The 25,661-nt window shown below is 26.9% G+C and overlaps 1 protein-coding gene across 1 annotated transcript; it reads left to right on the top strand.

Annotated features, from left to right (window-relative positions):
- On the top strand, window positions 1–16,764 carry LOC107436322 (dehydrogenase/reductase SDR family member 7). Its single transcript, XM_016047984.4, has 8 exons — window positions 1–341; window positions 1,411–1,557; window positions 3,307–3,413; window positions 5,820–6,012; window positions 10,341–10,387; window positions 11,473–11,592; window positions 14,932–15,098; window positions 16,521–16,764. Exons 1-8 carry the CDS (start codon window positions 227–229, stop codon window positions 16,579–16,581), a joined length of 957 nt encoding a protein of 318 aa, XP_015903470.1. The 5' UTR covers window positions 1–226; the 3' UTR covers window positions 16,582–16,764.
- Window positions 16,765–25,661: the final 8,897 nt, after the last annotated feature.

The raw sequence follows: 25,661 nt of genomic DNA, 5'->3' as shown, positions 1-25,661 counted from the left end.
GAAACCTGTCGCAACAAAATGGTTTATAAAATTGCTGTTGTATGATTTTTTTCTTTGCTTGTTTGGTCTGCCTGAAGCATTTATTTTGTCAAGATAACCTGTAGCAGGAAGTGAATAAACAATAGACTTTATCAGTCAGTTAATTAGTAGCATGATAGGTTTACTTGGCTTTTTTAATTACCCTGTTTTTTTTTAAACGGTTTTGGAAACTTCCAACGTTAGCCAAATGGATATCATATTAATTATAATTTGTATATTTATTTTACTTTTTGCATTTTTTATGCTTTTTGCCGATGCTGATTTAACTCTTTTATTTTACCATACATTTTATTCGCCAAAAGGTTTGTTCATTTTTAAATTATACCTTAATACGAGAAATTTAATAGTAAAGATATCGTTTTCTTTTTGATACAAGTATGCTACTATTTTACTATTAAAGTACGGTTATAATTTTTTGCTGTAGACGTGACAAATAACGCATTAATAATGCTGACTAACGTACCACAGTAATGTAATCATCATTAGAAAGAGTCCATTGCGCTAATGAATTAAATGCATCGAATAAAAAGTTTTAGCACATCTTGTTTTATGATGCAAAATAAGAGTTTTTGAAATTCCATTTTTTCAGTTACTCTTTGAAAATATTCGAAAAATACTTTATTAAATTCTTATGATGTTCATACTAGAATTTTTTTTCTTAAATTTTATGATGTCCATACCTATCAAATTATAGAAAACTGAATTTTTGAACATTTTTATTCATACACAGTTTTAATATATTTCTTCAAATGTTCATGTTTTACCAAATTTTTGATGCATTGAAACACATTTAACATATTTTTTTGTATCAATTAAGTTTAATTACAAAATTACTTTTTTCTTTCTTTAAAAATTTAGGTTAAATTAATTAATATACAGGTTTGGTTCAAAAATTTTCACACTACTGAATGTAGACATGTAGAAGCTGCAGACTTCTTATTTTTTATGATTTGCCCCTAAATCTCACTGTAGGATAAAATTGTTTTATTAAAATGAATTAATTATTACTGACCTAAATTATCTAAAGTGAATGGGAATAATCTATCCAGTAATTCATTAACATTTGAAAATTTATGAAAATTGCTATAATTTTACTAGCTTTCTGTTTGTGCGTAGAATTTCATTTATATTTTGAAATTCAGTTGTACTGAATCACATAATAGTCATAGAATCGTTTTAAATTAAATTTTTTAAAATTAGAATGTCAACAGATCTTATTTGATTGCCTGATTCGTAACTTCTAACTTATTCCTAAATTAGCTTTTATATTCACAGTTTCTGGTTGCTATGTTTCTTTATGTTATGATCATGTTTTTCTTTTTTCTTAATTGTTAAATTTATAACAAAATTTGATTTAATTGTCATTTTTAGATTTTGGGAAGGATGTTGTCTGGATAACTGGAGCTTCAAGTGGCATAGGGGAGTATTTAGCTTACAGTCTTGTGAAGAGAAATGCTAGGCTTGCATTATCTGGTGTTAATGTTGAAAGACTGCAAAATGTGAAAAAACATTGTCTTGGTTAATATCATAATTTAATAGTTTTTTCTATAATTAATTGATTGACAGTTATATCTTTTAGTTTTCTGTACTTTCAGACAAAATCAAACACGATGGAAAAGTTTAAAACTGCCATAAAAGTTAAAACTTAAAAGTTTTTATAACTTAATAACTTAAGGGTTTATTCCAGACTTTTGTGAACGGTCGATTTTCGTGAAGTTGGGAAAAATCTTCTCATGATTTTTGTGAATTTGTTAAAATATGAACCAGATTTTTAAAAAAAATTTTAGAAGCAAGTGATGGGTTCAAACATTTTGTGAAAGGTCCGTATTGTGAAAAATGTATTCATAATTTTGCGAATAAGTGAAAATAAGGTTTTGGTTTTGGGGAAAAAAGTATGTCTTTCAAAGAGTTTTTGTTTAAAAAATATGAGTTAGAGCTGTTATTAGTAGAGTACCGTTTAGTAAAAGGAACCGTTTTTGTTATAAAATTTTTGTTTTAATGATAAATTACTTCATGAAGAGTTCTTTTTCATGATAATAAATTCCGTGAAGAGTTTGTCAACAGACTCAATTTTTTTCTAAAATGTCCCCGGAGCTTGATTGTAATCTTTTCAATTACCTTTTTTTTGCAACCATTAATTTTCTCCCTACTGAATTTGTTTGACAATTATAGTTTTCAGCATTTAGGTAGTACTCAGACTAATTTGCACCAAATAATACTCATTTTTTTTTCTTGTTCTACTAGATAGTAATGATAGTTTTCAGTGTTATTGGAAACTAACAGTCCTTTAAATTTAAAAGAATGATCTAGATTAGAGAATTAAAATTTAGGCACAATCATCTTTGTGTGGGTTATCTGGGTTCTATCCAGGGTAAATTTACTACCGTTTCACAAATTCAGCTAACCTTCACAAATTCAACTTTAGGAAAACGGTAGTTTCACAAAATACTTTTAAAAAAGTAAGTTCTCATGCAAACCCGGTTCTCGTTGCAATCTATGGAAAAGAGGAGCTTTTCTGCCAGCTGTCTTTTAAGAAAAAGTAGAAAGTGTTTGGTTGGATAATGCAATGTGGTAAACCTAACATGTCGCTTACGCCATATCAATGCAAGCTTTTTTTTTCGCTGAGTTTTTTTAAAATGAAACAACGAGACGCCTTCTCTATAAACTGTACAGGAAGTCAAAATTAATAAAAGAAATTTCTTAGAGTGAGAAAAAAATTTCAATAAATATGCTTTGTTTTTGTTTGCCAACTGTAGAATGCTATGATATTCTACAGTTGGCAAACAAAAACAGAGCTGAATAGCTTATTTTTGTCATGAGTAAATGTGCTGAATGACTTTAATTAGATATTCTTGAATTTAGATACAATTTTAATGAATCAAGGGATATACCTGAAACATATTAATCAAAAGGTTTATTGTGAAGCAGAATGTTAATTAATGGTTGCTGATTGTTAGAAAGCAATATATTACAATTAGAAATTGCTTACTTTTATTTATATGTATGCATTGTGTTTTGAATAATATGAATTATATTTATTTAATAAATAGATTTAAATAAATTTTTCATCTTAAGCAGTTTCTACCATTGGGGAATGTTTATTTATATGTACTGTTTTGAAACTGTATACAACAAAAAATGGAATCTAACACCTTTTTACAAACTGTAAAGAAGTACTTTATATACCATAAAACAAATAGTATATTGGAAATATGTAAACAACATATTTATATTTTTTTACAGTTCTTTATGTTTGTTACATTTCAGAATTTTCCAAATGTTCAGAAGATGATGTTTTATTAGTTCCATTTTCAATTCAAGATTTTGCACAACATGAAGAATGCGTTTCAAAAGTACTAGAACATTTTGGTCAAGTGAGTTATAATTTACCAACTATTTTATAGTTAAATGCTAAAACTATTCAAAGTTTGGAGCAATATTTATTTCTCACTGGCTTGCAATTCTGCCATTTGAAATTTTAACTTTAAATTTTTAGGAAGTTTGGAAATTCTCTGGGAAATCTATTGTAGATTTCATTTTTTAATATTTTTTAGAAGTATCACAGTAGAAAATGGGAGGTAATTGATGTATAAATTTTAGACCCTAAAAAGTTTAAATTCTTTTTTATTTTTTGACAATTTTTATTGGAGCTATAATTGTATTCTGATATATCTTTTTTTTAATACTATACAGACTTTCTTATCAGAAATGAAATCCTCTTAAAAAACCAATCTTGTAACTTGGGTGATGTGCTCAGATGATTAAACATAAGAGTATTTGTTGTTTAAATCTATTTATTAAAACTTTCATTATTGAGTAGTAACTGGCATGAAATTTTTTTATTTTTTTTTATGACTTGTTGAATTTTGACAATATGCACCTATGAAAGTCAAATCAATTAGAGAAATTTATTGGTTTAACAGAATGTTGTATGTAAATAGGAATTAAAGTTGACACATGGTAATTATGAGGCAATAGTGGTAAATACTATTAGTATATGAGATAAATACCAGAAATGTTAGCATATAGGATAAATACCATAAATATGGATATTGAAATATATAACATATAAAACTTGTTATTTGATTATTAATAATAATTTTAAATGTTGCAGGGTACTTTTTTGATTATTTTTATATGCTTTTTTCTCGTTTTAGTGTGAGTTGACATTTTATAAGCAAAATGTATGCCTTTTTTAAATAGATCTTTTAAAATTTTTTTTAAAATTTATATCAAATATGCTTTTAATTTATATCAGTGTCATTTAATTTATAGAAATCTAATCTAAATTCATGTTCACGTTAAATTCATGCACTAAAACAGTTTACTTTATCATTTAAAAACGCAATTTTAATTTGTTTAATTTCCGTACCAATTTGTACTTGCTGTTTTCAAAGGCAAATTTATTATAAAAAAAAGGACCTTTGTATTATTATGTATTAATGTAATAAAAAATGTTACACTGTATGTAACATATTTTCTGAAATTCAATCATTTTACAGTTAATCCAATAAGCATGCTGATATGAATAGCTATTTGCTTATCTTAGTATAATTTTATGTACAAATAATTTAAATCTACTACTATTTAAAGCTTCAAATATACAGTTTTCATGTCATTCTTGTCCATTAAAACTGTATGTACTAATTATTCTATTATGCTTGTATCTGTTTATTTGAAGGATCTGTACAAAGCAAATTACCATTTCATTTTTAAAAAAATTCTTTTTGTGTAAACAATATTAGCATTTCTTTCATTTGTTAATCAAAATAAATTTTAATATATTTGTTTCTCTTTATAATTTACCAAATTATATAATTTTTTAATAATATTTAGTTAATTTCAGTTTTATTAAGTATATAAAGTATATTAAATACATAAAGATTTATTGACCAAGAAAAAATATTCTTTCCATTTTTATTTTCCAAAATATTAATTATGCACCAGATTTCATAAAAAAATTCTTTACTTATAATCTTTTTAAAGTATGGCAAACCGGCTTTGTACGTTATAAGAAAATGCCTGTTGTTTAAGTTGGTCGTTAATAATGAAATTATTGTTTTGCTATATATTTCAGCTCTGTGCCATTTCACAGTACTCATTTCTCATGATTTCGCAGTTAAATTTTTACATGTTTGTACTTTTTTCAGTCTATTATACCTTTTATTTTGTATTTTCAAGGAAAATACAAAAAAAAGAAAAAAGAAAAAAATCATTTGTATTGCATTATGTATTCCCTCAGCTATCATTCTCCATTCTTACTACTCTACATTCTGAAATTAAACTAGCATTTTTTAAAAAAAAATATTATTAGAGTTTAGTTATGTTCAAGAAATAACTAGTTAAATATTATGTAATGATCCATATACTTTTTTGAGCTGCATGTGGCATAAACCTTGGAATCGTATGCCTAATTTCATGTCTTATTTGAAAATATTAGGAAAACATAGAAATTAAATGAGACATAAATATGTGCAAATATCTTACATTAATTAGGATTTTTAAACTGCATCTATGTCAATTTTTATGTGTCCTTTCCCAATTTTAGACAATAAATTATTCTCTCCATTTTATAGCCTTGTTTGTGATATATATCTATTAAATATCAATTGTTTTTGTGTAATAAGTTTTGAAAGAGAATATAGAACTAGTTGTTCATAAAAATTACTTCAAAATATTAGACTATTTAAAAGTCATTAGAGTTCAATTGTTGAATTTCAATATATTCTGTAGCAAATTTAATAACTTATTAATATACATTAAAATCTTATTAATTACAGATTGATATTTTAATTAATAATGCTGGGGTTTCTCAAAGAGCAGACTTTGGAACTACTGACATTGAAGTTGATATAAATTTGTTCAATGTTAATGTTTTTGGAGCTGTTAATCTCACAAGAAAAGTGCTGAAACACTTTTTAGAGCGGAAAAAAGGTCACATAGTAGCTACCAGTAGTATGGCTGGAAAAATTGGTATGATAATTTTTATTTTTACTTTGTTTCCATACATTAATTTATTATGAAACGAATTTAAGAAAAAGCTGTACATTTTGCATGACTATTTGTGACTTTAAAATAAAAGACAGTGTTTTTTATAAGTTGTTTATGTCAGTGTTAGGCATCATAAAATCAAACACTTAATTTAATTATCCAACCCTATTTTATGATTGTAAGTTTTTTTTTTACTGAAATAGCGCAAATCTAACATATGACTAGCATGTTTGCTCTTTATATGCAATTTTTGCTTTTATTCTGAATATTAATGAAGGATGATAAATTTGAATACTGCTACATTGAATACTGGATGAACATTAAAAGTATTCTGAGGAAGCAGCTTGAACAAATCAAATAACAGGGCTCCCACGGTTCTTAAAAGTCCTTAAAAACTGTTTAATTCCCCCCCCCGAAAATAAGGGCCCTTAAAAGTACTTAATTTTGGTACAAGGTTTTTTAAAGTCTTAAATTTTTTAGCATCACTATATCTGACAGGAACAATTTTTTAAAACAAAATGTCGTTCTTTTATCACTTAGAATTAGATCATGCATCGAGGGTGAAGCATTTTAGAGAGATAAAAAGTAATGTGTGTGTGTGTGTGAGGGGGGGGGGCTGCAGGCATGTCCTTTCATTAATATATTGGTCCGCTCATTAATATATTGGTTCTTTCATTAATATATTCTGTCTTTTGCTTAGAAAGATACTCTATGAGGAGAGTGAAGCATTCTAAAAAAAAGAATAGTGTGGACAAGGGGGATAGTGCACTAGGAAGTGATAGTGCTTTTTTACGGGGGGGGGGGGCAGTTTTAAGGTACATAGTAGAAGATCCCTACAAACCTTCAAAATTGAGAGAATTCAAGAAATTCAGTTCTTCTTTTTACGCATCTGCTCATAGGAATTAAGTAAAATGCTAAGAAAAGAAGTATCAGAAAATTTTTTGAACTAGAATCCATAACGATAACTCTTTCCTAAAATCTTAAAGAATTAAATAAATTTGTTTAATATTTCAATGTTTAATAAGTAGCTGTAAATTTATAGAAAGCATAAAATTTTTTAAAATTCATGATTGTATTAAAAATTGAACAGATCTGTAAAAAACAGGGTTTGAAAAATCCTTGCCTACCTAGGTTTTGCATCAAAAACCTGGGGTTTATTGTTTTTTTGACGAAAACCTCAAGTTTTTTTCAAAAATACTTTTAATATTTTTTCCTGAGTACTGAATAAGAAAGCATGATTAGCTTCTAGCAAGAACGGTAAATTATTTGGTAACTATTTAGAATTTGTTTAATTGCAATGTACAATTTTTTTTTAAGTTTTAGATTGTTATGCTAATATTTTTATTTCTTAAGGATAAGCAGATTGTTACTTAAAAATTTAAATATAGTCAACTAAAAGATCCTTAGATTTTAATAATCATTTTATTGCAACTTAATGTACTGTTTTTAATTTTTTTTTCAATTTTTAGTTGCTTTAAAATTAGCTTCTGCTTTTCACCAGAATGTTTAGTAACATTATGTCAAGTTAATTATTAATAACAAGTTTAGCTGGAAATAATTTTGTTAATGTTCATCATAAAAGTAAATATAACACATTTGCTGGTCTAGTAGCGAAATATTAAAACTTATAATAATTTTTTCAATGTTTTTGCCAAATTTCTTAATTTACTTTTTGTAAAAAAATATACATGAAAAAAAAATGCAAATCTTAATTTCTGAACTTAATTTTACAATTCAATTTCAATGAAATCATTAAAAATGGAATGCAGGTTGGTTTCATATGTTAACTTTTACAATCTGAGTGACGTTAACTTTTAACAATCTGAAAATGTTTTTAAAAAAAAGTTTAACCCAGGTTTGCAAAAATTGCCTGGTACTTTTGGCAAGCCTTGTTAAAGTCCTTAATTTTTCAAAAAAGTACTTAATTTTTTTTTAAAAAAAAAGGCCTTTAGAAGTGTTTAATTTTTGCTTTGTTAAAAGAGTGGGAACTCTGAATAATTTACTTCAATGAAAAATATAATGAACACAGTAATAGTTGGAGGGCCATGTATCTTTTACATATAGCAGGAGCAAATCTGACTGATTTTCTGCTAAAGAAATAAATTTAACATTGCCTGAGGAGGGAAACATTAAACTTTTAAGGGTGAGTTTGAACAACTATATTGCAGTTGAAAAAGTGTTTCACTCATTATAGAGCAGACAGTTTGTGATAAGTTAATGCTGATAAGATTAAGATTGATGAAAACTATTAATCTATCAAAAGTTGCATTTACCATTAGTTTTAGTTTTTGACAATAGATTAAATTGTTGTAAAAATTTATATACCTTACAATTCAAACTGTTTCAGACTATTGGTAAATTGAATGATGAAAAATAATAAATAATTATAAAAAAAAAAACTTTTTACATGGATACATAGAAATTTTAACATTTAAATCTTTGGATAAACTAGTTGCAACCTTACAATTCAAAATGTTTTTGACCATTAGTAAATTAAATAATAAATAATTATAAAAATAATTTTTTACATGGATTTCCGATAAACAAGCTGCAACCATACAATTCAAAATGTTTTTGATTATTAATAAATTGAGTGATAGAAAATAACAAATATTTATAATTTTTTGGAATTGTCTTTGGACAAGCAAGTTTTGTAATAGTGGGCAAAATTTTATCATTAATTCTGAAAATATGGTGAAATTTGCAAAAAGTGAAAGTAACATTAAGGTACTCAAACATTTGATGCTCTTCATGCCTAAATTATTGGGACCATATTTTCCAGATTGCAGCTCCTATTTGAATGTTTATTCAAATAAAGTATATTTTTGTGTCTGATTTTGTAGTGTAAAATATCATCTGCACTAACTAATTAGTATATTTCAAGTTAGGTCCTTAAAACATTAAGTTTGGTTTCTAGCATATAGAAATCTGATCATTAGACTATAGTTTATTTAAGGTATCAATGATTTTACGCATTGTAGATCAATTGCAAGACGAAAGGTAATAAGTCATTTCTTTTTTCAGCTATAATAGATAGTCAAAACTAAGTCAAAAGTGAGTAAATCAAGATTAATTAAGATGAAATTAAATATAAAACGTTCAAGATATCATAAAGTCAAATTAGGGCATTTTTCAGTTATTGTATTTTTAGTAAATTCGAGTTGTTGTGCTTCAAGTAAATTATACTTCAAGTTATAGCAAATAGACTATACCAATGTGGGAAATATCTTTAAAGATTATTTTGAAGCTAAATATATTGCTACATGATGAGCAGGGCCGGATTAACCTATAGGCACACTAGGCACGTACCTAGGGCCTACGAAATTCAGGGGACTACAAAAAACTTGGGAGAAAAGAACTTGTTGATAAAAATAATTTAGCTTTAAAAACAACAAGTGTACTTTGCACAAAATTATGAAGATACAAATAAAAATATAATATTTTTCGGTAATATATTATTTTGNCTAGCATGTTTGCTCTTTATATGCAATTTTTGCTTTTATTCTGAATATTAATGAAGGATGATGAATTTGAATACTGCTACATTGAATACTGGATGAACATTAAAAGTATTCTGAGGAAGCAGCTTGAACTTCAAGTAAATTATAATTCAAGTTATAGCAAATAGACTATACCAATGTGGGAAATATCTTTAAAGATTATTTTGAAGCTAAATATATTGCTACATGATGAGTGTTGCAAAGCAATGTTTTATTTAAATATTATACATTTAGATATTTTTTAAGGAATGTGTTAAAATGATTTTTTAAATTTTACATATTCTGACTTGTTTGGGGTTCGGTAAAGATGAGGTCCTGCGAGACTCCAGTCTTTTTATGGACTTTTTGGAGGTGTTCGGATTCATGGGAGTCATCTAGTGCTGCTAGACGATTCCGAGTTTAGCAACAACAACAAATTTTTACGAGATTCACATTCTTGTTTTTAGATTACTTATATTCAGGAAAAATTTTCAATATGTTTTACACATACCAGTATTTAAAAGTGAAGATGAGATTTTTATTTTCAAACAAAATGATTTTTTACAGAAAAAAATTCTATAAAGCTTTTTATGTTCTCACATTTCTTTTCTCATTATTAATTATAGGTCTTTGAATGAAATATTATGTATTTAAATTGTTTTCAGTATTATATTTCATAATAATATACTGTGACTTACAACAGTAGCTTATAAGTAACATACATGTTATTTAAAGTTTTTATTAGAAAACAGTAACTTTACATAATAAATTTTTTTGTCTATCTTGAAAAGTGTAAAGCCATTTCATTAAAATACAAATTTTATTTTTTAGGAGCACCATATTCTTCTGCTTATACTGGGTCAAAACATGCAATGCATGTAAGTATTGTTCTACTTTAGTTTTTGAATTGTGTTATTTATTCATCAGAACATGTTATGTTTCTTTGCCTATAAATGACACTTTATAGTTTACTAATAATTTTATTAACTAATTGAAGAAGTTTTCTTTGTAAATATAATTCTTGTTTCAAATTTAAAGCTATTGTTCCTTAGTGCTAAAGTATTAAAAAATTCTGTTTCTTTTCTTAATGCATATTAGCTTTTTTTTAAACTTTTCCACATTATAGAATAACTTAAAAACTATATTTTAGCAATGAATGTGCATTTCAAAATCCTTTCTAAAATGAAATGAGGTACATCTTTAATCAATACACTTAATGGAAAAATGAAATCATTTTATTGCTTCAATTTGAACCTGATTTTAACATATCTTTTCATAAAACTGAATATATTTATTCATGCTAACAGAGTGTTTTAAAAGTATGATATTCTACTGTATTGTATTTTATTCTAAATTTTAAACCTGTAAAATGTATGAAGTACCATTGAAATCTGATCATCCTACGCCTGGTTATCTGATATCCCTTCAGAATTGCATTAAAAGGGTTCTGACCTATGTTTCATCGATATTACAGATGTTGTTAACCATTTACTTTTGTAACGGCGAATTGGGGAATTGGCTTCAGAAAAACAAAAATGTATCAATGATTTTTATTTCTACATGAATGACAGTTAACAATTTATTTATGGATATATCTATGTTAATTTGTTTAATGATAGAAAAATAAAACTCAGTTGTTTCTTTTTAAACTTTATTACAGCTACTACTTATTTCAAGTAACTTCATTCACATTTAATGCTTATAAACTTAAATTTTGAATTGAAAGGTCCTCCAATTATTTCAATTTTCTGTGACATACTAGGGTCTTGAAGGTATTGGATAATTTAGTTCTACTGTAGTTAAATGATTATGTTTGAAAATTAGTGAAATTGAATCTTAATTCTGTTTTCCTTCATTGTAATGAAACTGAGTATGAAATATGAAATTTAATTATGAAAAGTTAAATTTATGTTAACTATATATATATTATAATGTCTGATAAATTCTTTTTCAATAATTTCAGGGCTATTTTGAATGTTTGAGGACTGAACTGATTCATGAAAATATACAGGTTACTATAGCTTGTCCTGGGCCTGTATTTTCACGTATAACTGACAGATGTGTTACCGGGAAAGTAGGAGAAGTAGGAATAGATTCTTTTGAAAAAACTTTTTTGCTCCGTTCTTAGCAATGTTTCTTGAGGAACATATAAACAATGCATAAATAAAATTTGTATTAGTTTTACAGACTTTGATTAGATTTTTTTTTATCTAGATAATCTGCAATTTAAACGCCAATGCTGAAACATGTTCCAAAATTTTGAAATTTATTATTATTTATAATTAAAATAGGGAAAAGCTATTTTAATTAAACTAAAGATGCTTTTTTTTTAAAAAAAATTCATTAAACTGCATTATATACAATTAGCAATTATGGTTATTACTTTATTTTCATTGGTTATTTATATTTTTGGATATGACATTTTTTTGTGAAACATGTATAACTTTTTTTTTTAGAGTTGATGTTACCAATTTTTAAAGCAGATTAAAACATTCTTTTATAAATGTTTACTGAGTTTTTCTCTACAGGAATATGTTTGATTGTGCTATACTCAAAAAATATCAAGCTTAATCATTTAATGTTTCAGTAAGCATATTTCATTAAAACAAATAACTATGAAAAGCATTTAAAAAAAAAATAATATACCATGTTTTAAATGTTAGGTTTATTCAAATTTTTATAAATAAATTTTTAAAATTAATATTTGTATGTTTCATGTTATGCACTTTAAGATTTTGATTTTTTTTAACAGCTTGCTAATATTTTTGAGTATGGTGATTATTATTGATGTGCAGATTATTGCAGCTGTGCATATTACTGCAGCTATGCAGATTGTTACAGCATCTGCAGATTATTATTCATTTTAGTTTTTGTTTTTATTTTTAAAAAAACAGCAAAAAATTATTGAAAATTTCTAAGACTGCTTTTTTAAAACATCTCTTAACTGTTTTTAATAAAAATTAAAAATCTGGTTCGAAAGAATAAAACGTAATGAATGTTTTCTATTTCTCATTTACAGGTTTCAATGTATAGGAATTTATTCTATTTTTTAGTATTTTTGTATGAAATTCAACATTAATTTAAACAACATATAATTTCTAACTACATAGAATTATCTAATGATTATATCAGAATTTTCCACTGTTGTCGGTAAATTTTTATTGGTCAAAACATCACATGGTAGGATCAGAGTTCTAAAAATCCCAATATTTTATCTACATTTAAAAAAGAAATAACAAGTAGAAATGTTACAGAATTTTTTTGTCCCAAACTGTAATAGATTTAAAATCTTCTAAATTTTAAATGAAAAATTTAGGGAACTTGCTTAACTTATTTAACCATTTTAAATGTAAGTTTTTTTTTCATTTAATTTAAAAAGGGTAATTGAGAATATGGATCCAAACTTTGGGGAAAAATTTACAGCAATGAAAACTGGTGTTTAAAATGGAAATTCTATGTAAATGGTTAGAAATCAGAGTTATTTGTCATCCAGAAAAATAGGAAAAGAAAGTACACCACAGCATTCAGCTAGAACTATTTAATGATACCATCCCTTCGATAATCAAAGCCATTGCTGCATACCCCATCCACTATAACCATAGGTGGATTCCAGTTTTTCCCATATTAAGTTCCATATTTTTTTGGTGGTCATTAGCATAAAATTAATTAAAATCATAAAGGTATCGTTTTTCTGTGAAATATTTTTATATCCTAAATTTAAAGATACTTTCCTGTAATATTTTTTTAAATTTTACTCTGCTGTTATTATGCTTTGATTTTGATTGATCTCTAAATTTAGAGTATAAAACTGAAAGAGGCGTTTCTTTATTATTATAACGTAATTCTATAATATTAACTTATTATGCTACAAACTTATTTGAATCAATGTCTAAACTTGTGAACCGCTTTATAATTATTATTTTTGGTGTAAATTACATTAATATGCTATTATAAATAACTGTTAAAGGGATTTGTTAAATGATTTGGAACTTAATGATCAACTTCATGCTCAATGTACTGTATGCACAAATAACATTCAATATATAAACCTGTTTGATAAGCGAAAGTATTAAATTACTTTTAGAAACTCACCAAATTAGTTATAATAATATTTTTTTTAATTTTGATTGTTATTTTTAAGAAAAATGATTACTAAGCAAAATTATTTATGTCCACTAATAGGTTGTAATAGAATCATTGAGGAATCATACAAGATCTTTTATACTATTTATCTGTCAAATTTAACTCAAAATGAACATTTAATTTAAAGAAATGAATGTTGGATGAGGAAAGTGGTTTGCAAGCAAACAGAATTCTTGATATTACATATATTGCAAACGAAATATTTGAACTTTCATTGAAAAAACAGTTTTATGCTAAACAAAACAATTATTGCCAACCAATCATAGGGGGTTGGTGAGCTGCTGCAAGCAGGGGGCTTTACTCCTTATTTTTTGTATAATTTATAAAGACCTTATATTTGCGTAATTTTGTTGCATGTTTGTTAGATTTAGCTAAATTTTTACAGTGATTATTTCTGTCTGATTGCATTGAGGTCACATGTAAATTTGGATTTGTGAAGATAATGCTGCAGATTCACTCTGTAAAATCTACTCCCAGGTTAATTATGATGTCATAAATTTTCTTTAAGTTTTTTGTAAAAGTGTAATGATTTTAGTTAGATGATATTAGTTATTTGTGTTAGAAGTTATAATGAGCTAAATCAATTTATTTTGCCTTGGCGTAGATAGAATCCTTATAGCAGAGATGAACAACTTAGAACTTGCAAAGTCTTTTTTCTAAATTGGTTCATTAACAATCTTTAATTAATTAATACGAAAATATAATTAATGAAACTATACAAAAAATGTTATAGAAGTAATATGTTTATGAAAGAGAAAAAACTGACTTTACTTCCATGTTAATCTGTGGAGAATTATATACCCTGAATTTATATATTTAATACCGAATTAATATTTTAATTATTGAAAAGTTTTTAATTGCTAAAGTTATAATTATTTACTAAGTATAACTAGTTAGTAAGTAATTTTTAAAATATTATAAAATAGTCATTATTCCATAATTATTTTATTTTATATTTTTATTATTTATTTTATTTTATATTTTATTATCTTAATTTATTTTAAAAGATTTATTCATTTACCATGTAAATTATTCTCTATTTTAAATTTTTGAGAATAAACAACATGGATAAGTTTTTTATTATTCTATAATACTCATGCTATTCAATGAGGCATAATTGATTTATTAAACTAATGATTATTTAATTATTTTTTATGAAGCAGTATTTATTTTATTTATTATGTTGGTGATCTTTAATTTACTAAGCAATTTTTTATTATTTAAATTCAATGTTTATAAAAAATTTGTCATAAATATTTAATTTATATTCTCATTTTAGGTATATGGTCATGTACAACAGTCTTCTGACAAGAAAATGAAAACGGAACGTTGTAGTGAGTTGATGGTCACAGCAATTGCAAACAAATTAGATGAATGTTGGATTACTTTTCAACCTCTGTTAGTAGTGCTCTATTTGGCTCAATACATTCCGTCCTTTTATAGAAAGTAGGTGGCTGACCTGTAATTCAGTAAACATTGCTTTGACATATTCATCAATTGCACATAAAATTTTGCTCTTTATGCATAGTTTGTAAGAATTATTTTTCTAATTTTGTTATATAATAACACTTAAAGAAAGTCATGTTACTTGTAAATGTTTTTAGCACATAATATTTTTTTGGCATATTTTTCAGTAAAAAATTATTTTGATTTCTGAGATGTATACAATCAAATTTATCAGGTGTTATTGCATGAAAACTTAAGAAGAAAATTTCAAGAAAGTCATGTTACTTGTAAATGTTTTTAGCACATGATATTTTTTTGGCATATTTTTCAGTAAAAAATTATTTTGATTTCTGAGATGTATACAATCAAACTTATCAGATGTTATTGCATGAAAAACTTAAGAAGAAAATTTCAATTCATCATGATTTATTTTGATATCAGAAGATATAGTATAAAATAATATTTAACTAAAAAAAGAACTTAGTTATTCAGTTTTTAATTATTGTGAGTGAAAATAATTATTGCTTCAAATTTGTACACTCTTTTGTAATTTATGTGATTATGCATTAAGTCATATTTGGCAAGTTTTTTAATAAATGTAGGAAGAAAACTTGAAGTTCGGGATAGCCTGGTTGGTAGGGCGTTTGATCCCCATCAACCGAAGACTCCCGTGTAGTTAATGGTGATTGATTCACATTGAATCTGTCAAGTCACAAAGTTACCTTGTTTCTGTAACAAATCAATACCTCTGGGGGCACTGAATTGGAGATTGATTGTTACCGGGTTCATTCAAAATTACAACCCAAGGATGAATGAATGGCGGAATAAATGGGTCCATCCTTTAAAATGGCTGGGACATGTGAGTGGCTGAAGATATATTCTTGCCATAAATAGTGCCACTTAAAAACAAGAAACGCACCCTCTATCTTAAATTCGCTTTGTTTCACCAAGCAGATTCTTCTCTGATTTTTTTTCTTGAAAATTCTGATTGATTGGGATCAAATCCCAGTTCTTTTCAATGATCTCGCAGTGCCTTAACCACTGAGCCATCGTGGCTGTTATTAGTCAATAATATTCCATTTATGAAGTAATATTGAGACTATTGATTTTAGATAATTTTCCTGGTTCGAGAGTTTGTCACTGCAAAGTATAATTCAATATAACCTTTGTATGAAATCATCTGTTTAAAGTTGAAAATTCACAATTTACATAAAAAAAACTGGTTAATTCATTTTGTAAATAAATATGTTTGAAAACAGATTTTGAAAATGTTTCTTTTTCAAGAAAAAAGGAAAATCCTATAATTTTAGTCTTTTATTATCTTCTTAAGTCTAGTCTTCATTAGGCCTATAACTGCAAAATGATAAAATGTATGTATTATAGCAAATTAAACTATATTAATAAAATATTGTTTTTTTATAGTTTCATTTTGAAAAGGGCATTCAGCAAAGAACGTGTTATGAAAATGCGTCAAGGTCGTTAAATCTTGGAATTGACTATTGAGTTAATGGATCAAGTTGCTGAATTTTGTTATTGCTGATATTAATTTTTATATGCTTTAATCTTTTCTTAATATACTTTTCATTAATGGTGCTATTGGCTCTTGTTATAACATATCTTTTTGTACTTTCTCACTCTTTTTAAATAAATATATTTTCTGTAAAAATTTCTTTGTGAATCATTTCAAGGCAGAATCATTTAAAAGTTAAAAATATTTTATTTAAGGAATTTTTTGATAGAACTTATCTGATACAAACATATTTTTTTATAGTTTTATGTTTAGATCCAAGTTTTTTTCCCTATCCATTCGTAAGTAAAAACAAGGAGCAAAAGCGAGAATTGTAGCTGAAACAATAATCTCAGGGCTTATTGAAGATATTCTTATTTAGCTTTTAAACTCATTAAAAAATTCATTTATTTCAAAAATTCATATATCATCATTTTAAGGGCCTTACTGGGAAAAATAAGGATGCAGGTTTTTTTAATAATTTTATTATTAGATCCAGTTTTTCTATCCATTAGTAGATAAGAACACAGATCAAAAACAGTTTTTATAACTCAAAGTGTTGCAGCTGAAATAATGATCTCAAAGTTTACTTGTGATATTCTTCTCTAGTGTTTAGAATAGTTTTAGAAATTAAAAATGCTTTTTTTAAGAACTTTTCTGGGGGATCTAATATGGACCAGATTTTTTTTATAGTTTTATCTTAAGATACAAGTTTTTTTTAATCCATTCGTAGATAAGAACAGAACACAAAATATAAGGTATGTAATTCAAAGTATTGCAGCTGAAGCAATAATTTCAGAGCTTATTTGTTATATTCGTTTCAGTTTAGCGTTTAGAACCATTTAAAAATTAAAAATGTTTCATTTAAAAGCCTGTTTCGTGGGACACTAATATGATACAGATTTCTTTTTTTTATTATAGTTAAAATTTTAGATCCAGAATTTTTCTTTTTCCATTCGTAGATAACAGTACAGAACAGAAACAAGGATTGTAATTCAGAGAATTGCAGCTGAAACAATCCCTGGGCTTACTTTACTTGAGTGTTCAGAATCATTTGAAAATTAAAAATGTTTTATTCAAGGGCCTCTTTTGGGAAACTAATATGACATATATATTTTTCTTAGTTTTTTTTTCGAGACAGTCAAATTATTTTTATTTATTTATAAATAAATAATTTATAATTATTTATTTATATTTTACAGATTTGTTTCTCACATTGTGACTCTGTTTATTTTATTATTTAAAATGTCAACATAATTACTAAAAATTTAACTTATAATTCATTAAAAATTATTTAATTCAGTGTGAATTTCGTTTTTTGAATACTGCAACAATATTACTGATGCAAGCAATATATTTTTTTTTCTCTTTAATTATTTTAGAAAATAAAATAAATATTAGAATATCTTTAAAAATACTTTAGATGATTGAAACAAAAAGCTATGCCGTTAGACATTGTTTAGATGATCATTATTAAGACTTTGCTTCCAAAATAGACCTTTTTTACCCACCATAACAAAGAGATAAAAAATATTCCTCATTATGCGAGCCTTTGTAGGTGTATAACGTCTCTTTCACCTAACTGTTTACAAAGTGTAAAAAAGAGTGAACTATATCGTTCGCTTTGCTTAATTTTTAAGCGATCAGCATCAGCTAAGAAAATATACAAGGCTTCATCATAAGCATAACAAATGTACTTTTTATATTTTCGTAATTTTAGGCTAGTTTGTCCCAATGCTTGATCCAGGAGCTTCCTTGTCTGATGGCATGGCTTTAAAATTACAACGCTACAGTGATAGTCGTAAACTCCGAATCGGCCCAGATGTTCAACGCTGGTTATAAAATGCAATCTGAAACATTGAGTCATGGTGGCTCAGGGGATAGATCTTTATCCTTCCACTGAAGTGATCAAGGTTCGAATATTAGCGGAGGCTGCTTGGTACGACTTCTGTTCCCGGTTCGCATCGACCACAGTGCTGACATAAAATACCCTCCGTGGTAGACGGATCATAGGTTAGAATCCTTTTGCCGTCGGGTTGACAGTTCGAGGTTTTCATAGTTTTTTACTCCATGTGAGGCAAAAGCGGGATTAGTTCCATCAAAATGCCTTCCACGTAGACAAGTTTCTCCCAATACTTTATCCAGGAGTTCCCTTGTCTCCTGGGTTAGATTCAGAATCACAAGGCTACGGAGTTAAGCATTGCTAGTCCTGAACTTAGAACTCGAAATTTGTTCGGAAATTGGATCGACTGTTTCAACGCCGGTTATAAAATAAAATGAAAATCCATAACATTGCGCAAAAAGCATCAAAACATTTAATGACATGCGGAATGTTAAAATAAAATAAAAAAGACAATACTTAGTTGCCAACCCAATATTTTCTTGCCAGCAGTTTTAAGATCCAGATGAAATAAAAGGAAATTGAGTACAATTAATAAAAAATTGGATCTGCTATTTTCCCGGTTGCATACTAGAAGTTTACATCCGTAGTCATTATAAAGTGCTGGTAATTAAAAATTCGCCCAAAAGGATAAATAGACAATCAATTTTAAATTACTTAATGACATTAAATTTCTTATTTGCACTCGGTCAACTTCAACGAATTAAAATGAATTTTAAACTGCTACGTTTCAATTTTTAACTTCGACAAACGACAATAAATGTTCCATTTCAATAAAAAGAAAGTATTTTTAAACAATAAAGAAACTAATATTTTAAAATATGCAATAAAACAAAATTTGAAATTGTGAAAAACTTTATTTTTGTATTCATTTAGGTATTTCGGTTACTTCATTTTTCACTTTTAAAGTGGATCAATAATCAATTTTATCATATGGAAATACATGTTAGATCAAGTTTGACCATAGATGAATTTCGAAGGAACTGTCAGGGACCACATATTCAATAGAAACCACAGATATACACATATATGTACAAAGAACCTATTATTAATAATAAAATAACTGGTCAGATATATAACACATTGTATGCTGATAAGAGGTATAAGAAAATTAGCTTTTAAATATTTAGAATAGAATATCTTAAAATACAGATTTGAATGGATGAATCTTTCAAATGTAAACTTTCATAAATTAAAGATAGTCAACTTTATTAATGGAAAGTAATATAAAAAACAGCAAGTATAGATTATATGAACTATAGATTATTTCTAAAATAGCTTTCATAAAAAAAGTATAGAATGATATGAAATTAATAATCCAAAAAATTCTTCTACCAAAATACATTAATACAACCAGGAAAACTGAAGCATAGATATAAATCCATTATATTAAAATAAAAAGTTGAAATTTTAGTATGAGGTCTAAAAAAATTCTAAAAATTTTACAGATCTAATATATTACCAAGCACCAAGCATGCTTGGGAACTAAACACTGGGGGTTCCGCGTTCGGCTGACCACCTGACCGGAACATCTGCTCCTGCACCCCAGAGCCCAAGGTCATGAAAACTGAGATGGGCACAGTAGGCCTTGGCCCTCTTGGGCTGTCGCGCTGCTGAGTTTAGTTTAGTTTAATATATTACCACATACTTTGACAAAGATTCTAGCAGGGAATCAGATTTTTTAAATATTCCATTATCATCCACATTATATACGTTCAATTTTACTAAATTTCTCTTGAAAAATAATTTAAATGACTAGCATTTTATTTAAAAACGCTAAAATATATCTAATTTAACTGGAAAGTGTATTCTAAACAATAGTGTTTTGAAAATAAGAACAATCAAGTATATTTGCTTACCTAAAAATAAAACAGCGTCTTCTCGAGAAATATCGCTATTAATTAAATGATCTTTTAATTCTTGATTCAAAATATTGATAGACATATTTTCAAGAAAAAATTAAACGTAAAATAGAAGTGAGAACATATTTTATTTAGATAATAGAACATAGCAATTTTATTTAGATTTATTATCGTTTGCTTTTTAAAATAAAATGATACAGATTCCAGCTTATAGCATTTGAGATTATATCAGTTGTATGCTGTGATAATGTTTTTGTGTTAACAGGAATACTTTTTGAACTAGGAAAGATTTGATGAAAAAAATTGAAAGTTCTCAGCTCATAGTTTTTTTTTTCTTCAAAAATTTATACCAAAGCTATGTATTCACAGTTATCACAGTGTAAACATGTATATTATATTTTCAGTGAAAAAAAAATGAAGCAATATCTTATTCAGATGCTGAGAAACGGTACATAGAAAAAGGTAAGTTTTAGCAATACTGGTATTTGTTCTACCGACTTACAATTAAAAAATGTAATTTTCGTGATTTTATAATTGTGTGGAAAATAGCGAATACTCAAAAAGTAAAATTAACACTAAGGGGTCTAGACTTTGCATCGATGTTCTGACTTCTGACCAAACTATTGGGACTATATTTCCCAGATTGCGGCTACCCCCTATATTTCGCGAGTCTGAAAACCGAATAAGTCGGAAAAAAGGTATGTTTATTCAGAGAAAGTATGTTTTTGTCTTTGACTTCAATGAATTGAATGATTAAAATGATTCAAACATCATTTGCACTTATTAGTTAACAAATTTGAGGTCACACCCTCAAGCCATTAAGATTGAGTCCTAGAATGTGAAGATCCAGTCATTAGATGGAAAGTTATTCAAGGAGGTTCTTTTTTTTTGACGCACTGTACCAGCTAATTGCACCAGTAATAGCAGCTTTTAGAATAAACCACTAAATGTATATCGAAAACTGAAACTTAATTTTTGAATATTTTCTTTCCTAATTTTTAGTCTCTAGTATTTAAAAATTTAGAAGAAACAAGCTGTAAGTCGAAAATCCCGCAAACATGGTTAATAATTGTCCCCTTTTAAAATAGAAAATATTTCCTGCTGTCATGTGGGGACATTTTTTCTTCATTGCTCTGTTTAAGCATCTTAAGTAACTATTGTTTACATTTCTCTCTTGCATGAAACTTTCATAAATTGTTTCAAAGTCACCTTGCAGTTCTTGCATTTTAAACTGAATTTCTGATGCACTTAAAAATAAGAAAATAAGAGAAAAAACTGAAACTGATATATGGAACACACTATGAAGTATAAATGTAGGCCCAGCAGTTTTGGAAAGCAGTAATACTAAAGCCAAACGATTACAAATATTAGTGAAAAATATGGTACTAATTATAAGAGATGGCACTGATAGTACCTCATTCACATCGTTTAAAATCTTTAACATAGAGAAAAATATATATTTAAAAATTTAATACTTGGATTATTGTGTTCGGTATTACGTAATTGACTTCGATATTCTTTAAGCATTTCGCTGCAATCTTTATATAGTTCACACAAAACTATTCTAACTATACATGGATATCCCAGTACAGATAGAAACTCTACATAAATGTGTAAGAAACCTATTCCAAAATGAATTAAAATCTGATATTCCTTCTTGGAGGTTAATGAAATTACGAAATTTACTACAAAAGCTCTACTTCTTTCAAAGTAGCTAAATATTAGAATTCCTATTATAGTACAAAAACTTGAAATGCCAAGAAGAAGCAGCTTGACATTAACACTGCAACATCTTTTTAATTTTCTAGGTTTATTTAATCCGTACCGAATGTACATGATATACAAAATGGCTTTAATTTTATTCACCCTTTTTCGCATAGTAAACCATAACATATATGTTATAGAGACCACTAAGGTTGAAGTAATTGTATATTTTGTGTGATCAGGCATTTTGATAATTAACGCAATTTGCAGTATTATAACGTGTATAACGTATAAAGTAAAGCATGGAAGAAAGCAGTAGGACTTCAATCTTTCTTTTCTCAGCGTTAAGCACCTCTTTTCTTTATAGGTTTCCATATTGTGTCCGAAGTAAGAAAAAACTTTCCATAAAAGGCCATGCCTATAAATAACCATAATACGAGTTTCAGAATATATGTCATTCATTTTTCGGATGTCAAACATTTTTATGCATTTATTTTATTTATTGTTATGATAAAGTGTGTTAATAATTAATATGTTTTATTGACATGGTGTTAATATCGAATATTGTCTAATTTTATCGAATTTTTTAGATTATGTAAAGAATGGTAACAGGTAAATAGAACGGCAATGGAAAAAGTTTAAAATGCTTGTTATACCTCAAATAGCAATGGCGAGAGTTTTTTTTTACTAACCCTACTTAAACGACAAATTAGCGAAACGGACTATTTTACTGGTGACTTAGATATCAACGGCGATAATAAATATCCTTCTATAAGTTAAGTGACATTTTTTTGAAGCGTGATGAAGATGGCTTTTTACTGATCGTAACGCCTTCTATATAAATTAAATTGCTTGAATGGCAAATTTCTTACAAGAGTCTCGCCTTGAATGGAATCAGAAAAATTATATTCCACAGGTTGAATGTTTTACGCAGTTATGGGAAAAGAATGTTTCCCATTAGTGTACCTTTGAATAGCAAATAATTTTTTTTTGTATTTTCTCCACAGATTCCAGTTGTTATGATTTTCTTTTCTGGTGTCTCTTTAGGCTGTATTCACGGTAGTATGTTTTGGCATAGCACGTCAAGTGTCTCAATAAGTGTATGCTGAATTGCTTAAATTTTATTTCAGCATAGAGTGGACGACAACGATGTATAATATCTATTATAAGTGAAGGGAAATTCTCTGCAACACAATGAAGATATGCTTTTTGTCATTATATATTAGTATATAATAGAAGGCAATGAAAAGTATAATATCTAGTATTATCTATAAGGAGCGAAGGTGGATGTCTTGAAGTACACTGAAGATAAACATTTTAGTGGCTGTAACGTCATTAACAGAAATAAAAATGAACTGGAATAAAAGTTATCTCTTCATTACATAAGATATAATCGGTGGTAATGAAACGTATGACATCAATCATAAGTTAAGTGGAATGTCTTGAAGCACACTGAAGATAAGCCCTTTATTGGTTGTAACGTCTTGAGCAGATATAAAAGTAATCTCTTCCTTATACGTAAGCTTATAATGGATGACAATGAAAAGTATAATACCTATTATAAGTGTAGTGGAATGGCTTAAAGCACACTGAAGATAATATTTTATTGAACGTAACGTCTTGTACAGAAATTAATCTTATCTTTTATGCATGTCACTACTTTAAGAACAAATATAAAATAATTTTTTTTTTAAAAATCATGTCTTTGAAGACAATGAAATGAATCTATTGTGTCTTGACCAACAAAAGCACACAATACAACACATAAAAGAATTTTCTGTTTTCTACTTTAAGTCTTTATTTAAATTTTTTATTCATTAATTTCAAAGAAATTGTTTATGCCTGATTAGATATCCGGAATACTGAATTTAATTAAGAAATGAAAATGCCTTGAAAGTCTAAAATTAGCACAAACGATGATTCAGTTTATTTGTAGTTAGAAATGAAAAACTCCATTTGTGTTTAGTTTAACTTTCCTTATGAAGCACTTCTTTTAATAAGTTGTATGCGCGAATGTTTAGTTTTCCGTTAATCACATGTTTAAATTTTTATAAAAGGTTTATTCGTTATTAAGAGACAAATGAATTGGTTTCAAGAAAAGTACTCTTTTAATCCAAAATCTTTATATTCATTTTGTGTTCAACAAATATTTTTAAAAATTGAATTTTACTCTGAAAACATCTTATTTAAGGACTTTCTTTTATCTCTTCTTAGAAGTACTTAATAAAAGTCAAGTAGGCCATTTTCATCTCATGTGCTTACGATTCAGAATTTTTTGTTTAAAAGAAATGTTATTTTCTCATAGATTTGGAAACATGTTTCATGCTAGTTTAATTGCTCGTGAACTTTTTTTAATATTTTATTTTCAAAATGCCATTCAGGTTTTAAATTGTAAAAATTAATGACTAAGTCTGCTCCCATGCAAAATAAAGGAAAATTTTAACTTTAAATTATCCTAAAGTAAACTTAATTTGAATGGTCCTTTATTATGAAAGTTAAATAAATGATGAGTCTCAAAAGCTTTTAAATAAAATTAGCATTTAAGAACATTCATATTCGTCATCGTCTGCAAACTTCTTGCACCAACTTTTTTTTATTTTAATGGGAAAAAGTGTCAACCTCATATGAAATTACATAATCTGCCATAACTGCAACGTTTTTGTTAAATTGTCTAGAGATTATTGTATTTTAATATCACTTATTTCAGGTCAACGAAAAGTTAAAAACTTTTCATATATAAAATGTTTCGTTGAAGTCTACGAAGAAAATAAACTTTTATCACCGTCACTTCTGCAACTGCCAACAAATCAATTATATAAGACTCTTCATAAATTTTAAGTGCCAATCAGATTTAATGGTATCTTGAATTATGATGAATTTTTTAATGGGTGTGCAATTTGAATAGCAATGAAGCATAATTTTTTATAGTGGATAGATTTTGAATAGCAATGAAAATCAGCATTTACAAATGGCATATCTTGATTAACAATGTAAAATAACTTCTATTGGCGGCATATTTTGAACAGTAATGAAAATCATCTTTTATAGATGGCACATTTTGAACAGCAATAATATTTAGCTTTTATAGGTGGCAGATTTTGAACAACAATAAAATTTAGCTTTTATTAGTTTCACATTTTGAACAGAAGAGAAAACTAGCTTCGTTAAGTGGTGCGTTTGGAAAGTATAATAAGTATAAATTTTTAGATAAAAGAAAAAAAATTAACCCAGAGGTTAAGAAGCTTAAATTAGAACTAAAAATTAATCGTTTTTTGAACGTCAATAAATAAAGAGGAATAGAAATTGCATACTTCTTGTTAATTTACTATCTATTAATTAAGAAACCTTACTTGAATAAGAAAACAATACTTGATTAAAAATTCGAAATTTCTTTCTCTTTTGAGTTTTGTAAAAGTTTATAAAAGCACAGTGTTCATCGTTGCTCCTTCGGTAGTACAATGATAAAAATAATCTAAAACTTAATTTAACTTCATGAAGTGATAAAAAATATTATAAAAGAAATATCTGTTTCTTCTGTTATGCCTACAAAGTATAAAACATGATATCATATGAAAGTTTCCCTTTTAAAT

This window comes from Parasteatoda tepidariorum, chromosome 8, assembly GCF_043381705.1.
Source record: "Parasteatoda tepidariorum isolate YZ-2023 chromosome 8, CAS_Ptep_4.0, whole genome shotgun sequence".
Lineage (NCBI taxonomy): Eukaryota > Metazoa > Arthropoda > Arachnida > Araneae > Theridiidae > Parasteatoda > Parasteatoda tepidariorum.
This window is presented reverse-complemented; position numbering and strand designations above follow the sequence as displayed.

Coding starts and splice junctions, on each gene's coding strand:
- LOC107436322 (XM_016047984.4), top strand. CDS start 227: ATGGATATCATATTAATTATAATTTGTATATTTATTTTACTTTTTGCA. Junction 10,388..11,472: donor GGTCAAAACATGCAATGCAT/GTAAGTATTGTT, acceptor CAATAATTTCAG/GGCTATTTTGAATGTTTGAG. Junction 15,099..16,520: donor ATTCCGTCCTTTTATAGAAA/GTAGGTGGCTGA, acceptor GTTTTTTTATAG/TTTCATTTTGAAAAGGGCAT.